Consider the following 21,389-nt stretch of genomic DNA (forward strand, 5'->3'; position numbering starts at 1 on the left):
TTTAAACTAAAAATTAGATTGTTTTAAATAAAGCTGAAAAAAAAAATATTGTGTGGGAACCGGTATATAAAATAAGCAAAAATCTAGCTTATACATTCCCCAAACACACATCTGGATTAGTTGAATTTAAATTTCAAGTTTTTTATTTCATGATAAAAGATAAATTACAAGTCTTTTGTTCAATGACAAGAGATTTTAAGTTGATAAAGACTCCCTTCATAACTAATATAGATAAGAGCACTAAATATGTATACATGTGGTTTGCCAAAACTCAAGCAATTTCTTGAAAACTTGCTTAAAAAATAAGACTTTTATTATTTAGATATGCTTTCATTATTCCCAATAAGATAGATGAGTGATTAGTTTACGATTCTGTAATTGAACTGTATGCTATAGTGTTGTTTTCATGGTTGTATTATTATGCCATAACCCTATTAGGCCATTTCCCTTTATTTAGGTGTTAATGTTATTTGTCTAGCACTTCTGCCATACTGTATTTCCTGCTATAATCTGTAACAGTTGTTCCTGCTGTGGGCACGCCATACACTCGGTACCTAGGCCAAAATGCGTCTGTGTTGGGATAGCCTGACTTGTGCACAAACTGGCCTAAAGTGTATTTCATTTAGGCTAACCCCAACTCTCTTACCTCAGACCCATGGGCCACAATACAGCAAAAAGAGACCAAAGCCCAACAACACAAAAATGCCCACCACATTTGAATTAGTGACTTCACTTAGGAGTTGGGAAAAAGACAGAAAAGCAAATAGATCCCTTGCAAGTTATGCCCCCAAGATCAAAGACTACGCGAAATATGAGTGTCATGCCATCGCAGGAAGAATCAAGGCTAACCATGCCACACCAACCCAATCAAGCAGAGGGTGCTAATGGAGTGGGGCTTGGGCCACAGCAACAACAAAGGAACCCCGCTAACAATACTAACTTCTTCACTAAAGTATTACAGTCCATACAGCATTCCCAATAGCAGCTGATGGAGGAAATGCGCCAGCTAAAGGCAAACAAGACTAAGGAAAAAAGGAGCCAACATGATCCCAAGCATGTGGCAAACAAAGAAGAAACCCCTGTGGGCAATGACCTGCAGAACACAAAGCAGCGTTTTGTCACAATGGCTGACGTTGCAGCACTGTTAAAGCAAGAAAGGGCCAAGGTGCCCAAGGAAAGATTCTATGCACAAAGACCTCCGTATCCAATAAGGATACTCAACAAGCCGTATCCCGAGAGATACGAGCCGCAAACCTTTGCACAGTATGATGGCAGAAGGGGAAGTGTTGTTAAGCATGTAAGTAGGTTTATTGACACCCTTGGTCCTTACACGGCAGATGAGGACCTTTGCCTCTGAAAGTTCTCGAAGTCCTTATGTGACTAGGCATACACCTGGTACACTGACTTGAAGCCAGGATCACAACTCTGTAAGGTAGACGTGTTCTGCACCAAGCATTTAAATGGAGAAGAAACTATAACGCTCACGACTTTGTAAGGTACTAAGCAAAAAAACAGTGAAGACCTGAAAGAGTACATCAAAAGGTTCAAGAACATAGCCCTCGATTGCTATGACCACTGTGAAGAGAAGACACTGGTGGAAATGTGCGTAGGCAATATAATCATAGAGTATAGAGCCGTCCTGGAAAACTTGGAAATTTCACAATTCGCGCAGCTATTGCAAAAGGCTAGGAAGGCTGCCCAATTAGTCAAGCCCAGCTCTAACAAGCCCAAGAAGCGGAGATCCACACTGCAAGCCATGACAGTGTCCACCGGCAAGAAGAAAAGGAAGCCAAAAGGAGGGAGTACGAGAACCCTCCGCCAATTCCATGCACACCAAAGGAGCTGGATGTGGTCTTAGAAAAATGGATTGCAGATGGAGTTTTCAAACCCAATTAAATCTCTAAAGAACCCACTGAAGAAGAACGGAGGGACCCATGTTTCTGCCGTCTGCATAATTATGTGCAGCACGCCATTGCAGAATGCTAGGCACTCTGCAAACTAGTGCACCACAAAATCAAAGAGGGAAGTAGGTAGCAGCAGTTGTTATTTGCGCAGACTCAGGAGAGGATGAAGAAGAAAGGTCAGCTCTGCCTTCCGTAGCCATTACTACCTTACAGAAGAGCTCCCAATTCAAAAACTTGTTTAACCAACTAGAGCTCATGGCAAACGAATGAAGGACGGCCACGGAGGCTTTGGTAAGCATTGCCTTAAGAACAGGAGTAGAATGTCTTGCTGCAAAAGCTAGAGCTAACAAAGCTTTCCTGCAAGTCACCAATGAGATTACTTTTAGCGATGAAGAAATGGAGGTGGGGTACTCAAACCACAAAAGGCCCCTCTACTTAGCAGCCTCCATAAACCAAATTCTCATTAAGAGAGCCTTGGTTGATACGGGAGCTTCAATGAACCTTATCCCACTCAACACATTGCAAGCAGCAGAAATTCCAAATAGCAAGATTCAAGGATGCCTAATGGAAGTAACGAGGAAGACATGAGTATACCGCAGGTCACATACAGCTATGGCTGAAGATGGGCCCGATAGCCTCTTTAGCCCATTTTCATGTAGTAAAGATAGAAGTTTCCTATCATGTGCTACTGGGAATGTCATGGCTACACAAACATCACTTAATTCCATCCACCTATCACCAGAGTGTGAAAGGGAGATTGAATGACAGGATGATACAGATAGCAGCAAACTTATCCCTATTCGAGCAAGTAGAGGCCCATTTGGTCGAAACTATGTTCTACAACGAATGGGCATTGTCTAGAGAAAGTTCAGTATCCAAGCCGCAAGGCACCTTTGCCCCCAAGTAGGACATCTAGGACGACCTAGAGCCTAACTTGAGAGAGTTGATGATGCGGAAGAAAAAAAGGAAAGAAGCACCAACTTCAGAGCTAGGTAGTATTCCACGATGTGTTAGGGTCCGAACATGCAACGGCAAGATAATATATAAATTATGAAGGTGTGCGAGGCTTACCTGTAGTATGCAAGGGGGTCCTAGAGGAGGGCCATAGCATAAGAGTCTAGTATGTTGTGTGGCCCAGGATGGTTTGGAGGAAGAAAATGACACGGAAAGTGAAAAGGAGATTGAGGCAGAAAAAGATGCGCAAGTGATGGCAAAAGAGAAGCTAAAAGAGATTGACTTGGGCACGGACCCACAAAAGCCAAGACCGATTTCAATAAACTCAAAGTTGTCAAAAGAAGAAAAGGTAGAATTAATCCTATTATTAAAAGAATTCAGAGACGTCTTTGCATGGGATTACAGTGAAATGCCTAGGCTCGACCTAGAGTTAGTGGTACACACACTCAATGTGGATCGTGAGGCCAAGCTAGTGGCTCAGCCTGCCAGGGTGTTTCAGACCAAAATAGAAAAGCCAAAAGTAAAGGAGATGCAAAAATTATTAGCAGCCAGTTTCATCAAACCGATCCAACACCCACGGTGGTTGTCTAACATTGTACCTGTGAAAAAGAAAAACGGGTAGATACAATGCTGCATCGATTTCAGAAATCTTAATCGAGTCTGCCTCAAAGACTAGTTTCCATCTACTGCGAGAAAGGCCATGTTTTCCTTTATGGACTAATTCAGTGGATACAATCAGATTCGAATGGCATCGAAGGATGCGGAAAAAAAATGCTTTCAGGACGCCTTTTGGGAAATTTTTTGTGATGCCTTTCTGGCTAAAAAAGTAGGTGCAACCTATTAGCGCACAATGACCGCCATATTTCATGACATGTTGCATCAAGAACTGGAGGACTATGTGGACAACATAGTAGTGAAATAGGAAAGGCGAGAAGATCATGTCAAGGTGTTAAGAAAGGTATTTGAAAGGTGCAAACCTTTCAAGCTAAGAATGAACCCACTGAAATGCGCCTTTGGAATGTCTACCAGGAAATTTCTAAGATTTCTGGTCCATAGTAGAGGGATAGATGTGGATCCAGCCAAGGCAATGGCAATAGCAACCAAGAAGCCATCAACCACAGTCAAGGAGTTGAAAAATTTCCTGGGCAAAGTCTCCTACATCAAGAGGTTTATCCCTAGTTTAGCATCAATCACTTCAGCTTTTACGAAGTTACTAAAGAAAGGACAAGACTTTGAGTGGGGCAGAAACAAAGCAGATAGTTTTCCAAAAGCTATAGGAGATTATGATGAACCTCCCCACAGTGCAAACCTCAATCCGCAGGAAATTGTTGCTGCTTTACCTAGCCTCAAGCTCGTCTGCCATTTGGGCTTTGATAGCCTAGGAGGACGAAGGCGGCATTGAACAGCCAGTCTACTACATAAGTTGTGCCCTAAAGGACGTAGAGACCTATTATCCTAGAACTGAAAGGGTATGCTTGGCAATCGTCTATGCGTCGCAAAGACTACGCCATTACTTCCTGGCTTACGAGGTACATTTAATGACGAAATCCCATGCGATCAAAGCTCTTCTCCGACAACCCATTCTGTCTGACAGAATATCTCAATGGCTATTATAGCTATCACAGTATGACTTAAAGGCGAGAACACCCAAGGCAGTGAAAAGCTAGTATATAGCAGACTTGTTGGCTCAATTTCTAGGAGAAGACGAATTTCTGCTAGATGATGAGGTACCAGGAGAAGTGGCTACAGTAGAAATGGCCAAAGAACAATGGATCATGAAGTTTAAAGGTTCCTCTACAACAAACTCAAGAGGTGAGGGAGTGGACCTTTATCACAATGGTGAAGAGACCGTGGCACTCTCATTCAAGTTAGAATTTTCGTGTTCAAACAATATAGCAAAATACGAGGCCTACCTAATGGGGTTGGCAACAGTCCTCAAAATGGGGTCAAACACTTAAAGGTGATAAGCGATTCCAATCTGATAATCTGCCAGGCTAAGGGGAGTTTTTCTTTAAAGGAACCAAGTCTAGCCATGTATAGGACTCTGGCCTAAAAGATGGAGGAAAAGTTGTGCACATTTGAAATAGAGCACACTTAGAGGAGCAAGAATCGATGTACAGATGCGTAAGCCATGTTGGGCTCACAAATAGCCTTTGAAGGGAGTACTACTAGAGTTGAGATTAACAAGCGAAGGGAGTCCATAATTGAAATACTCTAAGAAAGGTTTCAGGAGAAGCAAGGATGTGAGGATTGGAGGGCTCCCATCAGGGAAGCCCTGTTGAAGGAAGAAGACATGGCCGAATAAAAGATATTAAAGGAATACGTCCTAATGAAAGGGGAACTATATCATAAAATGTCAAGAGGAATTCTGTCAAGATGTGTGAGGCACGGAGAGGCCCAAAGAAAGCTAAAGGAAGTGCACAGCAGAACTTGTAGGTTCTGTGGTGAGAACAACCTATACCAAAGGTTGCAAAGAGCAGGTTTCTATTGGCCAAGCATGGGCAAGGACGCAGACTTAACCCAAACCCAATGCAAAATCTGCCATCTAGCTATGGACAGGGAAGAGAGCTATGCCGTTTACCATGGAGGATTAGAGAAACTCATAAAGAGAATACTAGACATAAGGCGTTTTGCCATAAAAGCATGGAGAAAGGTATAAACTCAGGAAGCTGGTAACCCACGACTTCCTACACGAGCGAATTCTTTTTAAGAAGGGATATGATGGGGACCCACTACGGTGTTTGGGTCCATAAGAAGCTGGTGATATATTAAAGGAAGTGCATACAGGAGAATGCGGAGAGCATCAGGGAAAGAAGAAGTTGTATCGGTGCATATTGCAGATGGGCTACTATTGGCCCACTATGAAGAAGGATGCAGCAATATTTGTGAAAAAAGTGCCACAGTTGCCAAGTGCAAGCCAATTTGATCCACATTCACCTATAAAGCTTGCATAGCATGGTCACTCCATGGCCTTTCCACACTTAGGGGCTTGATTTGGTAGGACCAGTCAATCCACCTTCCCACGGGTACATATGAATCCTTGTGGCTACAGAATATTTCACCAAGTGGTCAGAGGCCATACCACTCCGCAAAGCCACCAAAGGAGTTGTGGCAAATTTCATTAAAGAAAACATAATTGTCCAATTTGGGGTACCTCACAAAATCATAAGCGACAATGGTACCCCACTTGTCAATAAAGAAGTAAGGAAGATGTTAGAGTTCTATCAGGTGAAGCATCATTGGTCATTGCCTTATTACCCGCAAGGGAATGGGTAGGTGGAAGCAACAAAAAAAACCCTCATTAAGATCATCAGCAAGATGAGGCAAGAGTACAGTGGAGGTTGGGCAATGCATCTGCCAGACACACTTTGGGCTTATCAAAGCTCGCCCAAATCTGCCACAGGATTCACTCCCTTCTCCTTATTGTATAGGACAGAAGTGGTGAGCCCAACAGAAGTAATGATACCATCTCTGAGGGTTTGTAGACATGAAGGAAGGAAAAGGAAAAGGAAATCTTTACGGAAGAAAGGTGCAAGGACCTGGAAGGGTTGGATGAAAAGAGGGAGGAAGCCCAAGAGCGTAGCTACAGATATAGGTAAAGGATAACCAAAACTTATAGTAGGACAATTAAAGAAAGAATGTTTAAAGAAGGACAACTCGTGTTAAGGATAGTAGACCATGTCAAGCAAGGTATAGCAGGACCATCTAAATTCTCACCAAAATGGAAATGACCCTTCGTGGTAAAGGAAGCACATGCAAGTGAGTACTATCGTTTAGCCCAGATGGATGGAAAAGATTTAATGGACCCCATTAATGGCAAGTGACTGAAACACTATTATGCATAGGAAATATTATGTAATCATTCCTTTTCTTCCTTGTTTTTTTTCTTTCCTCCAAGTGACCACCCTTGCAGGGGATAATGTCACAAGAAAGCATTGTAGTATGTTTTACCTGTAAATCATGATTAAAAGCAATAGCAAAAAGTAATGAAGATCATGAAGTATTAGCAATACTGTATCATAAAGCATAATAGTAGTTGTAGCAAATGTAGCATAATAGATTACAAACCCAAAATGTATAAGTCATAGCAGACTTATCAAAATAAGTGCTAGAGAAATAAAGTGTACTATGTAGAGAAAGGGGGGAAAGAAGTAAACACAAGGGAAGGAAATAAAGCAACTTAAGGAATTAGTGTCTAATCAAAGGCCTGAAATAAGGGTCTGATCCTCAAAGTGGCTAGAGCCAGTAGCACCAAAAAGCAGACGCTCACGACGTGCCTCTAAGTCTGCCACCTCCTTCTTCAAGCTCTCGATGTAAGCATCAATGGCATCCACAGCAAGCTAGACCTTCTTCATGAAGAAGGCCCGAGCAATCTCTCATAAGTGGTCCAACAAAAACTCTACAGCGAATCCAATTATGATCAACTCTTGAACTGCAACCCTCCACTGCAAGATCCTCTTCGCAGAAATGGTGTCGATAAAGTTATGCTCAATGTTGTTCATCAAACTCCCTAACAGCTTAAGGAAGTGGTCCCTCGTAGAACGACTGAGAAGGAATCCCTGCATGAAATCTCCACAGTTGCTATAGACCGCCTCCAAATGGGTGATACACTCCTTAGGTACTCGAAAGCCACGAAAATCAACATAAAGAGATCCAACACCCCATAAGTCTGAAAGGTCGAGGTCATTGGTCTCAACATGATTGAATCGAGTAAAGAAGATAGCAGCCTTACTCACAGGGTTAGGAATGGTGGCAAAACTGCTACCAACCTCAAATCGAAAGGTTGGAACCACCTCAATAAGAGACGGACCTGAAAGAGAACAAGAGGTACAACATAAGCCCGTAACGAATAAAAGAAGGAAAGAGATGAATGCAACGATGAAGATTTTAGTTGAAGAAAGTACAAAGGTGAGGAAATTACCAGGACCCACAAGAGTGAGGGTTGTGGGTACTGCAGAAATAGGGGATGTAAGCATTGTGGGGTCTGCTACAGTCTTGGGCCCCTCAAGCATGTCCGTGACTACAAGGCAGGAACAATATACGAAGTAAATCAAGGGATATGCTGAGAAATAACAGGAAGAGAAGAAAAAGAAGATCCAGTAGAAGTAAAGGACACATACCTATGGCCTCGGCCTCCTGCTCATTACCATCATTGTCCTCATTGGAATCAGAAACTTATGTCTTCATAATGGGTTCATCCTCAGAGTCCTCAAGGAACTCCTTTAACCCCTCATTTGAAGACAAGTCAACATCAGGCCCTCAGGTGGCAGAACTAGGGATAGCAGATAGGGTGACCACCAAGAAAGAACCATTCTTCATGGCTTGGGAGAGGGCAATGAAGGGATCGCTAGCAGATATGACAGAAGGAGTAGCAGGAGAGGTGCTCTCAGTCTAGGATGCTCCTACGAGAGTAACTCCCTTTTGAGGAGTGGGGATCTCAATAGGAATAGGGGCAGACTCCACAGTAACAACTCTTTCGGCCTGGGTACTCTCCTTAGCAAAAATAGGCTCAGATGGAGGAACTAAAGCCTTGGCAGGAGCTCCCTGTGTAGCAACAGCAGAAGCAGAAGCCATGGCCTCAACCACATCATTTGCCTCGTCAAAGAAGCCCTCCATAGGTGTGCCAGCAGAAGCAGGAACCTCCTCACTTGTGGGGTGATAAACAAAGATGGGCTCGGGATCAACCTAAAGGAAGAGTATTAAAGCAGAGAAGGAGATAAACAAACATGCAAAAAAAAAGTATATGGTAATATGTGATAATGACAAAAAATGAAGATGCATGTACAAATAACGCAAAGGAAAGGGGTGTACCTCAAACTCATGCTCATCAAGCAGTATAAGGTGAGTGGCTGAAGTATCCTCTGTGTTTAGACTGCCAGTGGAGGAGAAAAACACGTGTACAAAGTTAGCCGCAGGAAAGCCCAATAAATAACTAAAATGAAGAAAGAATAAAAGTTAGAGATAGCACACTCTCCTCTTGGCAGTGGCAGATGGGGCTAGTGGAGATGTCTTCCTTTACTGCCACAGGTCCTACTAAAAGGAGGAACATCCACGGATGGCCTTGGAGCAAAAGGCTTAGGCTTTCTTGTAGTAGAACACCTGCTGGAATGAGTACGAGCAAAAGGAGGAGGAGAGCTTTCGAGAACTATGCTGCTAATAGGGGGAAGGCCTCCCTTATATGGAACAAGACAAGAACAAGTCTCGAAAGAGTCATCACCTCTCTTGGCAAACTTAGACTTGGTGTTCCGAGACTTCGAGCCATTCTTCACATGTGTAGGAAGGTTCACTACCTTCACCTTCTTCTCCATCTGCTTCCTAGCATACGCCACCACAAACTTGGTGGGAAGCAACAACCGAAAGTTGGTAGAAATAAGAACATGAAGGCCCTTAAGAGGGATAAGGGAAAACCCACGGCCACCCAACAACTCTTGGCCAAAAGAGGTCATCACAACCTGCCAATACCCATGCATCTGAGTAATGCAAAGGCCCTCTCTTTAAGAACTCGGAATGGTGACTACTATGAAGTGCCTGATCCAAAACTCAAAGGCACTAGGGCACAAGAAAGGCCGGACAGAAGTAGTAGACTCCAAGATAGCAGTGAAGTCATCAAGTATGATCTAATGAACATAGCGGATGCCCTCATCAGCCAAATAAGGCAACCACCCAGCATTGATGGTTGCCAAGTATGTAATCCCCCTCTCATCAAAAGCAGTTAACGAGGTGGTGGTTCCAGTAGTGATCATAAAGGGGCCCATGGCCGAATCAGCACAAGTGAATCCACTACTTAAGTCTCTATAAGCTCTCCAAGAAAAGCCCACTCCCTTATCAAAGAACTCTATGGCAAGGTGCCCAAATGACTTCAACCCAACCCAATGATAAGCCAACGAAAAATCATAAGCAAAATGGCCATAGAAATCGGTAATCACCTTCGGACAAGACTAGTATTTCTCCTTGGAAAAGCAGACTGACTTGCACTTAGCCAAATGCCTGGCACAATGCTCCCACAATAGGTTCTGTAATATGGTACTATAGGTGGAGGTAGTAACTATATGGTAGGAATCTGCCTGCCTCTCATCACTCTGCAGAATATCTAGCCATACTTACAAATGACCCAAAAACATAGGAGCCAATGGCAAACTCACCCCAACAGAAATTTTTATGGCTAACCAAAAGTAAAGGGGTTTTACAGCATAATGAGGATGAGAACCAAAGATAAACTTACAAAGCCAAAACGCGACAAAGGTGGCATGGCGGACGGTGGATGGCGGTGGAAGCCTTGGAGAAAGCCCCAACCCAGTGAGACAACTTCACATTCCCACTCATGCCTTTCTTCAACTCGGCCTCCATGGCCTCCCCCTCGGCAGAAAGCTCAATATCATTCAGGTTTGTATCACTGAGAATGGGTAGCAATAGTTGATTCGCCACATCCTCTAAGATCACGGTGATCTCACTGCAAAACAAGAAGGTATGGGTGGCACTACACCATCGATGGACCAAATGGCGGAGGTTGAACAAATCCCAATAGTTGGACAAACACCGCCATAAAAACAATGGCCTTCAACACGCCGGCTTGCTATAACGCCGCTATAAAACCCACATTAGACAACTCTGTGTCCACCCATTCTTTCTAACCCAAAGACGTACCCGACCCAAATTCAAAGAGAATGGGCACAGGTAGTGAGGTTCCTTGGCGGATATCAAGGTCGGGAATTGAGGAAGCTAAAGGAGCCCAAGAAACTCCGGTGTCGCGATAGCAAATGGAAAGCCACACGCAGCCCAACGGAGGAGGTGAGTAATCGTCGAGTGCCACAGGAAAGTGGATATGGGTATTGTACCATGGGTCAATGAGAGGAAGGCATTCACTACCTAGATTGCGACCCTCTTCGTCCTCCTCGGAACAGTCAGATTTGGAATGGGGAACCTCTCCACCCATGGTTTTGGCAGGCGGATCGTCAGTGGCAACCTCTTTCCTTTTACGGCAGGAAAAACTATCACCTTTCGCCGGTGACATTATAGATGGATCGAATGAAGAAGGTAATGAGTAATGAGGTTTTGGGAAGATGAGACGGTGAAGGGAAATGAAAAGAAAAGTTTATGATAGAATAATGAGGAAAAGAAAAATGAAGAGACTAAGGACAATAAAAGCGACGTAAAGGAAGCAATGGGTCAGTTGTCAAAAGACATTAAATTAATGAAGCAGAGGTTGTGTTCCAGAATAACTACTAAACTGGGAAATTCGAAGAGACAAGTCTGTTCATGGCAAGAAAGGAAACAAGGCGGGGCCCACTGTTTAAAAAACCCGTAAAGGAAAAAAAAAATTATTACGTAAGCATTCGCATGTGAATTGCAGGATTAATCCATATGCTCAGGGGGCTGAATGTCGATACCCACTTTTGACAAAGGGCCCAACGACATAAGAAGCCCAACAATATGAAGAAAGTGAGAAAGGGAAAACTGTAAAGGAACAAGAATAAAAAGAGGTTAAAAAAAAAGGGTTGAGGAAGCCCAAGGAATGAAGTATTTGCCTATGGGAATAATAAGAGATAAAAAGGAAGTAAATGGGCCAGAAAAGCTTGGGAAATAAATTAGTAAACTCATTAGGTTGGCTTAAAGGCCAATAAGACCAAAAAGCAATAAAATGTAGAGATGTGGTAATTAGGCCGAGGAGGCCCAAAGGATCTAGCAAAAAGCCCATGGGAGTAAAAGAGGTAAAGAGGAAGTAAATGAGCTGAGAAAGCCCTAGAAATGAAATAATGAAATGGGCTGGCACAGCAGGAATGTTGGCTAATAAAATCCAAAAAAGGTAAAGATGTAGAAAGTGGGCCTGGGAAGCCCTGAGAAAAGGATTGACAAAAAAGTGGATTGGCACGTCAGTCCACGAGTTCACAGGGTAACATGAAGTAAAAGGGAGGGTATAGCTACAGTAGACACGATGAAGTGATGTGACAGGATTAGTAGCCAAGAGGCCCACGAACACCAAGAAGAAAAACATGGGCTCAGCTGGAAGATGAGGTCCTTCGCCCAAGCAATGCCCAGTCCAAAGAAAGGAAGAAAGACAAGGAACAAGAGCACAAAAGCCCACACATCCTTCACGCCACAAGAGATAAACCTCAATCAAAACATACAGCAGAATCAAACAAACACAGAGGCAGTAGAAATGGAATGAAGGCCAAAAAGAAACAAATTCAGACAAAGTGGAACATGCACAAAGGATCAAGGCACCACCTACTTGTACCCAGCCAATACATGGGAGGTGAGCCATGGGTCAAGGTATTCAGAGGGTGTGGTCTAACGGTGGGGAGAAAGAGGGGGTTTATTTTAGGATTCCCACTCAAATTTCTTTGGGAGAGATATCCTGGTAGGATGGCATCTCACCCAAAAGAAGTAAATGAGGGTTGGGACCACTTGATGCATGCTATAGAGGTAGGTGATGAAGAGGCTTAATCCTTATCCAGATAAGAGTAGTAAAAAACAGAGAGAGGTAAGAAACAAGACAAACAATTTTGTCTGGAAATGAGAAGTGATGCAACCAACACATTCAGAGCTATAGTAGTGGCTAAGCAACTGACAAGCCAATGAGTAGTCTTGGAAGGACACCCATAAGAAGTCAAAAGTAGTTAAGGGGTATAAATAGCAAATCCCACCATGGCAGATGGTATAAAAAGCAATAGTTGTGAACAGTAAAGGGGAGAGGAAGGAACCGAAAGAAGAGAAGGTAGAACAAGAAGGAAAAACAGAGAAAAGAAAAGAATAAAAAGAAAATCAGAGAAGCATAAGTGGTAGGAATAGAGGTATGCATCAATAGACTACCTTTTTCTCTCCCTCTTGATAGACCCACTCTTTGGGAGACTAGGGATTGAAACTTAAACCATTTAAGTCATTTTTTCTAAAGTGCATAACTTCTATGGCAGAAGCCTTCCTTGAGATTACTCACATTGGAGATTAGTTCCCTTCTTAGACTCGCATCTGCTGAGAAGCTAAGCCTATTTTACTGGCAAACAAGTTTTTCTTTTTATGATTGATGAGTGATTAGTTTACTATTCTGTTATTGAACTGCCTACTGTAGTGTTGTTTTCACGGTTGTATTATTTTGCCATAACCTTATTAGGTCATTTCCCTTTATTTAGGCATTAATGTTATTTGTCTAGCACTATAGTTATTTTGTCATACTGTATTTCCTGCTATAACATCTATAATAGTTGTTCCTGCTGTGGACACGCCGTACACTTGATACCTAGGCCAGAACACGTCTGTGTTGGGATGGCCCGACTTGTGACAAACAGGCCTAAAATGTATTTCATTTAGGTCAGCCCCAACTCTCTTACCTCAAACCCATGGGCCGCAATACAGCAAAAGAGACCAAAGCCCAACAACACAAAAAGGCCCACCACAACTGGTTATATAGTTATTATTACCAAAACCTGCATAAGATTCCATTCAATTGAATTCTCCAATTCCTTGCGACACATAGCATTTATTTGATACAAACCAAAAATTTTGCTGCAACTTGTAATTTGCACCCTCAAATATTACAATAATATCAACGTATCCCAACTGTCAACATTTATTATTAACTTACACATAAATAACCTTTTGAATAGATTACAATTTTCTATATATGTGTGTGTGTATATATATTAAGCAAGGTTAATAACAAAATCGTGACTAATCAAACTTAAAGGGTGTAGAGAGTTTTTGCACTATAATCAAGTGACCGATTTAGAAACAACCTCAAACTTGGGTGTAGAGAGTTTTTGCACTAAATAATAATCAAAATGTATGAAGATCCCATTATATTTTCCTTTATATTTTATAATATAAAACAGTCGTTCAGAAAATCACCATCCCTATGCTTAAGTTGTTATTGTGAGCTATCTGGGTGAGGGTGAGCCTAATAACCAAAACAAAAGAATTGCAATGTGGCAGGTAACTCAGGTTTTAGGCTATAAAAGATAAGACAAAAAACTTATGGACTGGCAAACTTTCATATGGTCAAAAGAAATGGTAGGCCAACCTTGCCCTCCTGCCAGTTATTTAGCAATTGCATAGTCTTGGACCAGCAAAATTCAAATAGCCAAGAAAAAATGGTAGGCCAGCATTGGCCCCCTGCCAGTCATTCAACACACTTAGCTTAAGTCACATCATGAGCTCTAAACAAATATGTTCTGTTCCATTCAGGCCTTTCATTTTCTTATGGTGAACTTATCATCTTTTCTGCCAGTCGTTTAGCCTTTCAAATATCTGTTTTCTATCTGAGAGTGGCAAAAACAAGTAGTAGCTACTAAAAGGATCCATATTATTCCATTTTCATTGGTGAAATAATTTGAACCACAAAGAAGAAAGAAAATATACTTTTCCGGCAAAAGCATGCGCTATAATATAATTTCAGTCTACATCTGAACGTGACAAGAAAAGAAATTCGAACACGATACCATTCAAGTTGCACTATAATAGGAGGCTTCATTATCACAAAATTATTATCAACATGACAATTGCCAACAAATCACACAAGGAATTTCAAAAATGAAAAATTGAAATTAAACGAAACTTGACGGAGAGTTGGATTTTACAAAAATTCCAATTCTACCCACACTAGAGAGAGAAAGGACTATTTCCCAGACACCTTAATATAGCCGGGTCCACCTCTCCGGTTCAAATTTAACATTGATGGCCCTATAAATCTTTTTCCCTTTCTGTAGAATATTAAAATTTTAAAAAAAAAAAAAAACCCACTAAACAGAAACAAGGAAAAAGAAATATAAGACAAATTGAATTATGGATTTCAAAGACAAAGCTAACCTTCTTTCCTTTCCATCATTTCCATTCTTTATCTTCTTTTCCTGGCACAAACCTAGGCAAATTCAACAATGTGTTTACACGAGACACTCCTTCTAGAGCAGACCAGTCTTTTCCCACATCTGTATGCATTTCCTCCTCCCTTGAGGCATCTTCACTGCTTCCTTCTTGCGGAATCTCATTACCATTTCGGACAGTTCCTGAACGGTCCAAAGTGGCTGGACCAGAGGGATCTTCTTTCTCACTGCAAGACTCAACCTGGTCCACTGAAGTGAGCTGATCATTTAACTTGCTATTGGAAGCAGTACATGCGCTGTTTGTGTCAAAGAAGAGGCAAACTACAGCACAGTCATCAATTTTGGAAGTTGGATATTTGCATCTCCAAGCACGAACTGCTGACTCAACCAGGTACCTAGCCACAGAGGCACGTGCTGGGGCTGATGCTACAATGTCTACCACTTCTTTGTTTGATAGCACATCCCAAATCTGTGGAAAAGTCACATTAGTCTTACTTGAAAGTTAGAAGAAACAGTATAGGCAGGCAAAAAAGAAATCCAATTATTGAAACAGAGGACAAAAGACCTATACTTGGCTCTCTTACCCCATCCGTAGCTAAGACAATAAATTCATCCTTCTCAGTGATGCGCCAATAGGATATATCCGGCACAGAGATCAGACCATAATCTTTTAGGCAGAAATCTCCAAAAGCACGTGCCATGGCAAGGCCAGGGGAGTCATTATTTGGCAGCCAGACACGAGCAACCTCAGGTTCATCCTGGAGAGCAAAAACACGCCCTTTACACTTTCGGATTCTCTCTGCTTCCGCTGTAAGGGGACATAAACAAAGAAAAAGACTTAAGCAAGACATTGACGACAAGGAGAAAGAGGATAAACCAAATTGATGGTGAAAAGAAGTGACCAAGTAAGAATAAAATTGATCACTAAAATCTTCCCTTTCTATTTCCTGCTCAATGTTCAAGGTAAATGAAAACAATTAACCTGTATATCAAGAAACCCCACTCCAAAAGAGCAATGGCAAACCACAAATATGCAAGCCCCTAATTGTGACATCATAAACCAGCAAATCCTATTTACCAAGAAGGTCCTTCGATTCATAATTGACATTACATCACAATGCAAGCCTAATGCCAACTGTTTGCCTCATGCCAAACCACAACAATACCAGCACCCCAATCAAGTTAGATTAATGGAACCTGCAAATTAATGGGCTTTTAGGTTTTTTTCCCATCAGTTACAACAGTGAACTTTAAGGCCATTTCCGTCTGATTCATAAATATAATATTCTATACATTAGGTCCATTATAGAATCATCAGTGGAGTCCTAGTGGATTGTATGCTTGCTCCTTTAGTCATTACCCATCATAGTAATGTTAGATTTTCTCCAGCTATTTTATAGATTTGACCATTGCAATCTAACATGTGCCGCAACCATTTCTAGTGCGTTCTAATTTGCCCACTACTCTGCTTCATGTATTGACAGTCCTAATATTTCAATAATTTGTTGTTCTTAACAATTGTGCCAAACATATATTGCTAGACCATCATTTAAGAATTAATTGTTAAAATAGAAACAAATTTTAGGAATTAAAAGTTGACAAGTTCTTTAGCAGGTTTCTTCTAAATGACAGGACTACCATGTTGTAAACTGAGATAATTGAAAGATAGATTAGTCAATTCGAGGTGACTAGCCTCCTGAACTTGAGAGAGGAAATAGACATTTTTGGTTAATTTTCTGCTTACTTCATTCATAATTTCTATGTACATAAATACTAGTGAGGAGATAAGCTTCATCACAACCAAGTCCTAAAACATAGGATCCGAAACCTATTTAAATTTAAATACAAATTGAAATTAAATCATAATCCTCATCCTAATCTACTACAGAATTTTATTAGAATTCTATTCAAATTCAAACTTCTTCAACTACTTTAGAGTAATTTGCCATTTGGCCTTGGGACACAACATTCCCTTCCCCTTCAGATGAATCTTGTCCTCAAAGATTCTGCAACATAGAAATTAACCCTTGCTCACATTCACTGGAGAATACTCAGCCTCGGAGTTTAAAGTGTTGAATGAAAATTATGACCATGGAGACTTGCACCAACTCTTTAACCATTTCTGTGAGCACTACAAACAAATATATCTTGCTTCTCATACCCTTGAACTCATTGGGAATGACAAATTCAATGTGTGGGAATGAGATCGGCTCATTTGAATTCATGAAAAGATCCCTTTGATCAATCTTTTCCACTTCATTGAACCTTTGATCTTCTAACTCAATTTTTGTAGAAAGTGCACCCTCCAATGTATTACTTTCTTGAATTGTTGGTGATGCTTGGAGCACATCACATTGATTCTCCAAAATTTCATGGGATCCTTGATCTTTTGATTGTTCTTTGAGTTCCAAAAGTATATTGGATTGTTTATCTACCTCTATCATTTGATCCCACGAATCTTGCATCCTTGCTATGCTTTTGGACATGTCATTGACAATCTCTAACATATGGTTAACATGCTCTGACATTGTTCGTTGTTCTTCAAGATTGAAGCTTTGATATAGGCTAGACATGATTTACCTTGAGCTTGATCCAAAAACTGAATTTTCAATTTTTTTTTTTTTTTTTTGGGTGTGGGTCGTGGGGACTAGTGTGTGGGGTTTTCTTTCTGGCTGGGTCAGGAACTATTTGGTGTTTTAAGGCAGGGGCTAATAAAAAGCAAGTTGAAGGTGGTATGATTACTGGTTGACAAGTTGGACTCTTGATGGAACGGGTTGTTTGGGGCTTGCAAATCTGGTGTTGTTTTGCCTTTTTTTTCTTTTTCTTTTTCTTTTTTTTTTTTTTTTTTTTTTTTTTTTTTTTGTGGGTTGTAGTTGGTGGCTGGCTGAGGAAGATGGTGGTGGTTGGCTTTGATACTAAATGTTGTGAACTAAGATAATTGAAAGATAGATTAGTCAATTCAAGATGACTAGCCTCCTAAACTTGAGAGAGGAAATAGACATTTTTGGTTAATTTTCTGCTTACTTCATTCATAATTCCTACGTACAATACTAATGAGGAGATAAGCTTCATCACAACCAAGTCCTAAAACATAAGGATCCAATTCCTATTTAAATTTAAATACAAATTGAGATTAAATCCTAATCCTCATCCTAATCTACTACATAATTTTATTAGAATTCTATTCAAATTCAAACTTCTTCAACTACTTCAGAGTTATTTGCCATTTGGCCTTCGGACACAACATTATACCAAATGTTGTGAACTGAGATAATTGAAAGATAGATTAGTCAATTCGAGGGTGACTAGCCTCCTGAATTTGAGAGAGGAAATAAACATTTTTGGTTAATTTTCTGCTTACTTCATTCATAATTCCTACATACATAAATACTAGTGAGGAGATAAGCTTCATCACAACCAAGTCCTAAAACATAGGATCCAACTCCTATTTAAATTTAAATACAAATTGAAATTAAATCCTAATCCTCATCCTAATCTACTACATAATTTTATTAGAATTCTATTCAAATTCAAACTTCTTCAACTACTTCAAAGTCAGGATAGCTCAAGATTACAAAACTAACTAGGAGTACCCCAAATGAAACCATAGATCAAACTAAAATTTAGATGTAAGTCCAAAAAGGCACATTCTATGTGTGTGTGTGTGTGTGTGACACAGAACAAGGTCATGTACATGTGTAGATTACAAGGTAGTAGTAGGAAAGAACTTAATTGAGAGAGAGAGAGAGAGAGAGAGAGAGACCTGGAAGATTTGGTTTAAGATCCACAGTCAACTGAACTGCAATTAAAGAATCATCATTTTCTCTTGTACCCAATACCGCTCTGGAATCCCCAACATTTCCAATGATAAGATCCCGACCCTAAAACATGCAGCCATTGCTATTCATGAGCATGAAGAGAATATCAAAATATACTAACATCATATTGGAAACAAGTTTCTAATGGTTGAAGACAAAAACCTGTTTAACCAGAGTTACTGCTGTTGTCCCACTACAGAAGCAATTAATGCTAGGATGCACTCTCAGTTCCCTGTCCATGACTCTAAAAGCCTTCAGAAATGACTCTTTCAGAGTCTGAAAGATCTCGGGATGCTTATCTGCTTCCTCAAGATCAATGGAGACCCTGGATTCTTCATCAACAGATATGAAGGGAGTATCTTCCGAGTTCATGCTTCCAGCAGTAGTAAGGCTGATCTCTTTGAGAACATCCTCACTGGTTATGTTCACTTCCCAATGGGCACTCAGTTTCAGAGGAAGAGAATCTCTCACTCTCTTTGCAACCATGTGACCATAGGGACCATGGCCATCAAAAACACCACAGAAAATTGTGTCTGTTCTGGAACCAAAGTTCTGGAACCCACAGTTTAAAAAACAAAATCTAATAAGCAAGCAAACTGAGATATTGCTACTGCTACTATTAAGGATACAAAAGCAAGAATGTTGACATCATATAACATAGATAATTCCAAAGAATATTCTGATAATAAGAAGATATAGACATACAAAGGAAAATAAACAAGGAGCCGGTATGGAAGTAATACTATGAGAACAATTATGATGGAGCAGTCTGAGTTCTGACATTCATGGAAAACTTCATACATTTAACTCAACCAAGCCTTAATACCAACTAATTGGGGCCACCTAAAATGTCAAACACATGTAAGAAATGGGCAGAATGGCTTGTTTATGGGATCTTTGAATTACATGATATGAAGGTGAGCCAATTCTTTTGTTCCTCATACACACTGACTAGTGATGACAAGAGTGAACTGAAAACAAAAGAAGGTAAATTTCAATTTGCCACCATAGAAGTGTGGTTTGGTGAGGCAACTGAAAGTAGACAATTTCCTGAAAACAAAAATATAGAGAAGCTGCAAGCAATTAATACAAACTTGCTGCTTTTTCTTGTACTCTAAAGTAGAATTTCCTCTATCTGAATGCATCACTATACATAAGGTAAATATGAGGATAAGATCAGAATTGGCAGTGGAAGACTAAATCCTGATATATAATTAATATATCAGTTAAATACCCATCAAAGCTACAGATCATTATGCTACCATTCAATTGGCTAGACAAGCAATTGCAAAAAGAGCATATTCTTTTATTCAAGAAAGAAATAACTTTTTTTAATAGTTTGTTTGCCATGATACTCAAGAATCAACATAAATAAATCTAACTCTAACTAAACAACCAAAAATTTGACCAGAAATAGTCTGCTGAGCAGGTGATGATGAGTAAGAGCTCACCTCCCAAACAATCATGGCATCTTGATTGGTCCCTTTCTTGCCTTGTTGGGTAAACATAGATGCCACTTCACTAGACCCATTCAAGAACATCCTCCCCGGAATCCTATGCAGAGGTTCATCCCTCCGGTACTCGAATGAAGAATTCCGTGAGCCGAACCGTTTTTTCGAGCTCTTTCTCTTCCTGACCCCGACTGCAGGGGACAAGGGTGAACCAGGGAGAGGGCTCCTGCTTTCTGCAGACAAGCAGGACCCCATTCGGAGGGCCCTGACAATGTTTAGTATGCACTCCAGAGGAGCCAGCCAATAAGACCTCCTATTCTCAATTGATGGATCCGTCAGAAACCCCCTTTGTAAACTTCTTTTCTTTCTTGAAATCACACACTCCTTTACCAAATCTAAAGGATTCACACCCTAAATATCCAATTTTTCCATTAAAATCACAATCTATCACCAAATTGGCACAGACCCTTTTCAACTCACAGCCTAAACAACTCCTCAAATGTGAACCCAAATTCTGGAAAAACAGAATTCAGCAAGAAGCAAAACCAGAATTCAATTCTCAATTTACACCGCCCACCAGCAAAGAAAAGGTAACTTTTTGTAACGATATTGGGATAAAAGCACCAATGAGAAAGGAGGACTCCAACACCTTTTAAGCTATCTTTTAATCACAAAATATGCTAAAAAGGGCTTTCTTTTATAATTAAAAAAAAAAAAAAACAAAGGTCATGCAGCACAAAGAACAACAAATCTATATAGAAAGATCTACAGCCAGAAACAACTCTCTCTCTCTCTCTCTCAATATCTAACTAGCAATAACAACTCTTATCTGACAAAAAAGAGAAAAGCAATCACAAATCACCAAATCTCACAAAAAATAGAAAACTTGCTCAATATCTAATACAATCCCACAAATTTTGTCCGAAATGAAAGCAGAGCACTTGAAGCAGTGATTTTGATTATCAGATCAAGCTTTATAAAGAAGCGAGATAAAAGGAAAATCGTATCAGAATAGGCACAAACCAAAGGAGTGTTTGGCTTGGCACAGAGGATGCCAACAAAATGAAGAGAGAGAGAGAGAGAGAGAGCAGTGGAGTTAACAGGTTGGCGCAAAAGGAGTGCTTTCATGAACGTTACCACAACACAACAAATGGGTAAACAGAGAATTTCACAAAAGAGCAAGGGTAGAGAGAGAAAGAGAGGTAAGGACACCAACCAAAAAATAAAATTAAAAAATTAAAAATGAAAGTTCCAATTGGAGAAAAAATTGCAACCACCAAAGGAGGAAAAAAGATCCCACAAAACCCGTTCTTATAAAGACGTGACCTTCATACACACACAGATTTTTATTTATTTTTAAAAAGAGGGAGATATTATCTTATTACAAAGAAATAAAGAATAGAAAAATTAAGCGAATTCGAGTGAAAATGGCAACTTTTTTACTAGTAG

General features: G+C 40.5%; 3 protein-coding genes across 3 annotated transcripts; 1 reads left to right on the forward strand and 2 right to left on the reverse strand.

The window, feature by feature from the left end:
• The first annotated feature begins 3,849 nt into the window (after window positions 1–3,849).
• LOC115955191 (uncharacterized mitochondrial protein AtMg00860-like) lies at window positions 3,850–4,260 on the forward strand. Its single transcript, XM_031073254.1, has one exon. The coding sequence runs from the start codon at window positions 3,850–3,852 to the stop codon at window positions 4,258–4,260; it is 411 nt and encodes a 136-aa protein (XP_030929114.1).
• A 2,672-nt stretch (window positions 4,261–6,932) lies between these two features.
• Window positions 6,933–9,563, reverse strand: LOC115991592. The gene is made up of 4 exons (XM_031115406.1): window positions 8,670–9,563; window positions 7,979–8,543; window positions 7,780–7,878; window positions 6,933–7,668 (listed from the first exon to the last, which is right to left on the reverse strand). Exons 3-4 carry the CDS (start codon window positions 7,868–7,870, stop codon window positions 7,235–7,237), a joined length of 525 nt encoding a protein of 174 aa, XP_030971266.1. The 5' UTR covers window positions 7,871–7,878; window positions 7,979–8,543; window positions 8,670–9,563; the 3' UTR covers window positions 6,933–7,234.
• Window positions 9,564–14,292: 4,729 nt separating this feature from the next.
• LOC115991584 (probable protein phosphatase 2C 33) lies at window positions 14,293–21,156 on the reverse strand. Its single transcript, XM_031115394.1, has 5 exons — window positions 19,941–21,156; window positions 18,652–19,041; window positions 18,435–18,552; window positions 15,256–15,479; window positions 14,293–15,140 (listed from the first exon to the last, which is right to left on the reverse strand). Exons 1-5 carry the CDS (start codon window positions 20,193–20,195, stop codon window positions 14,673–14,675), a joined length of 1,455 nt encoding a protein of 484 aa, XP_030971254.1. The 5' UTR covers window positions 20,196–21,156; the 3' UTR covers window positions 14,293–14,672.
• Between the last annotated feature and the right edge of the window lie 233 nt (window positions 21,157–21,389).

The sequence above is a fragment of the Quercus lobata genome, chromosome 1, assembly GCF_001633185.2.
Source record: "Quercus lobata isolate SW786 chromosome 1, ValleyOak3.0 Primary Assembly, whole genome shotgun sequence".
In the NCBI taxonomy this organism is placed as follows: domain Eukaryota; kingdom Viridiplantae; phylum Streptophyta; class Magnoliopsida; order Fagales; family Fagaceae; genus Quercus; species Quercus lobata.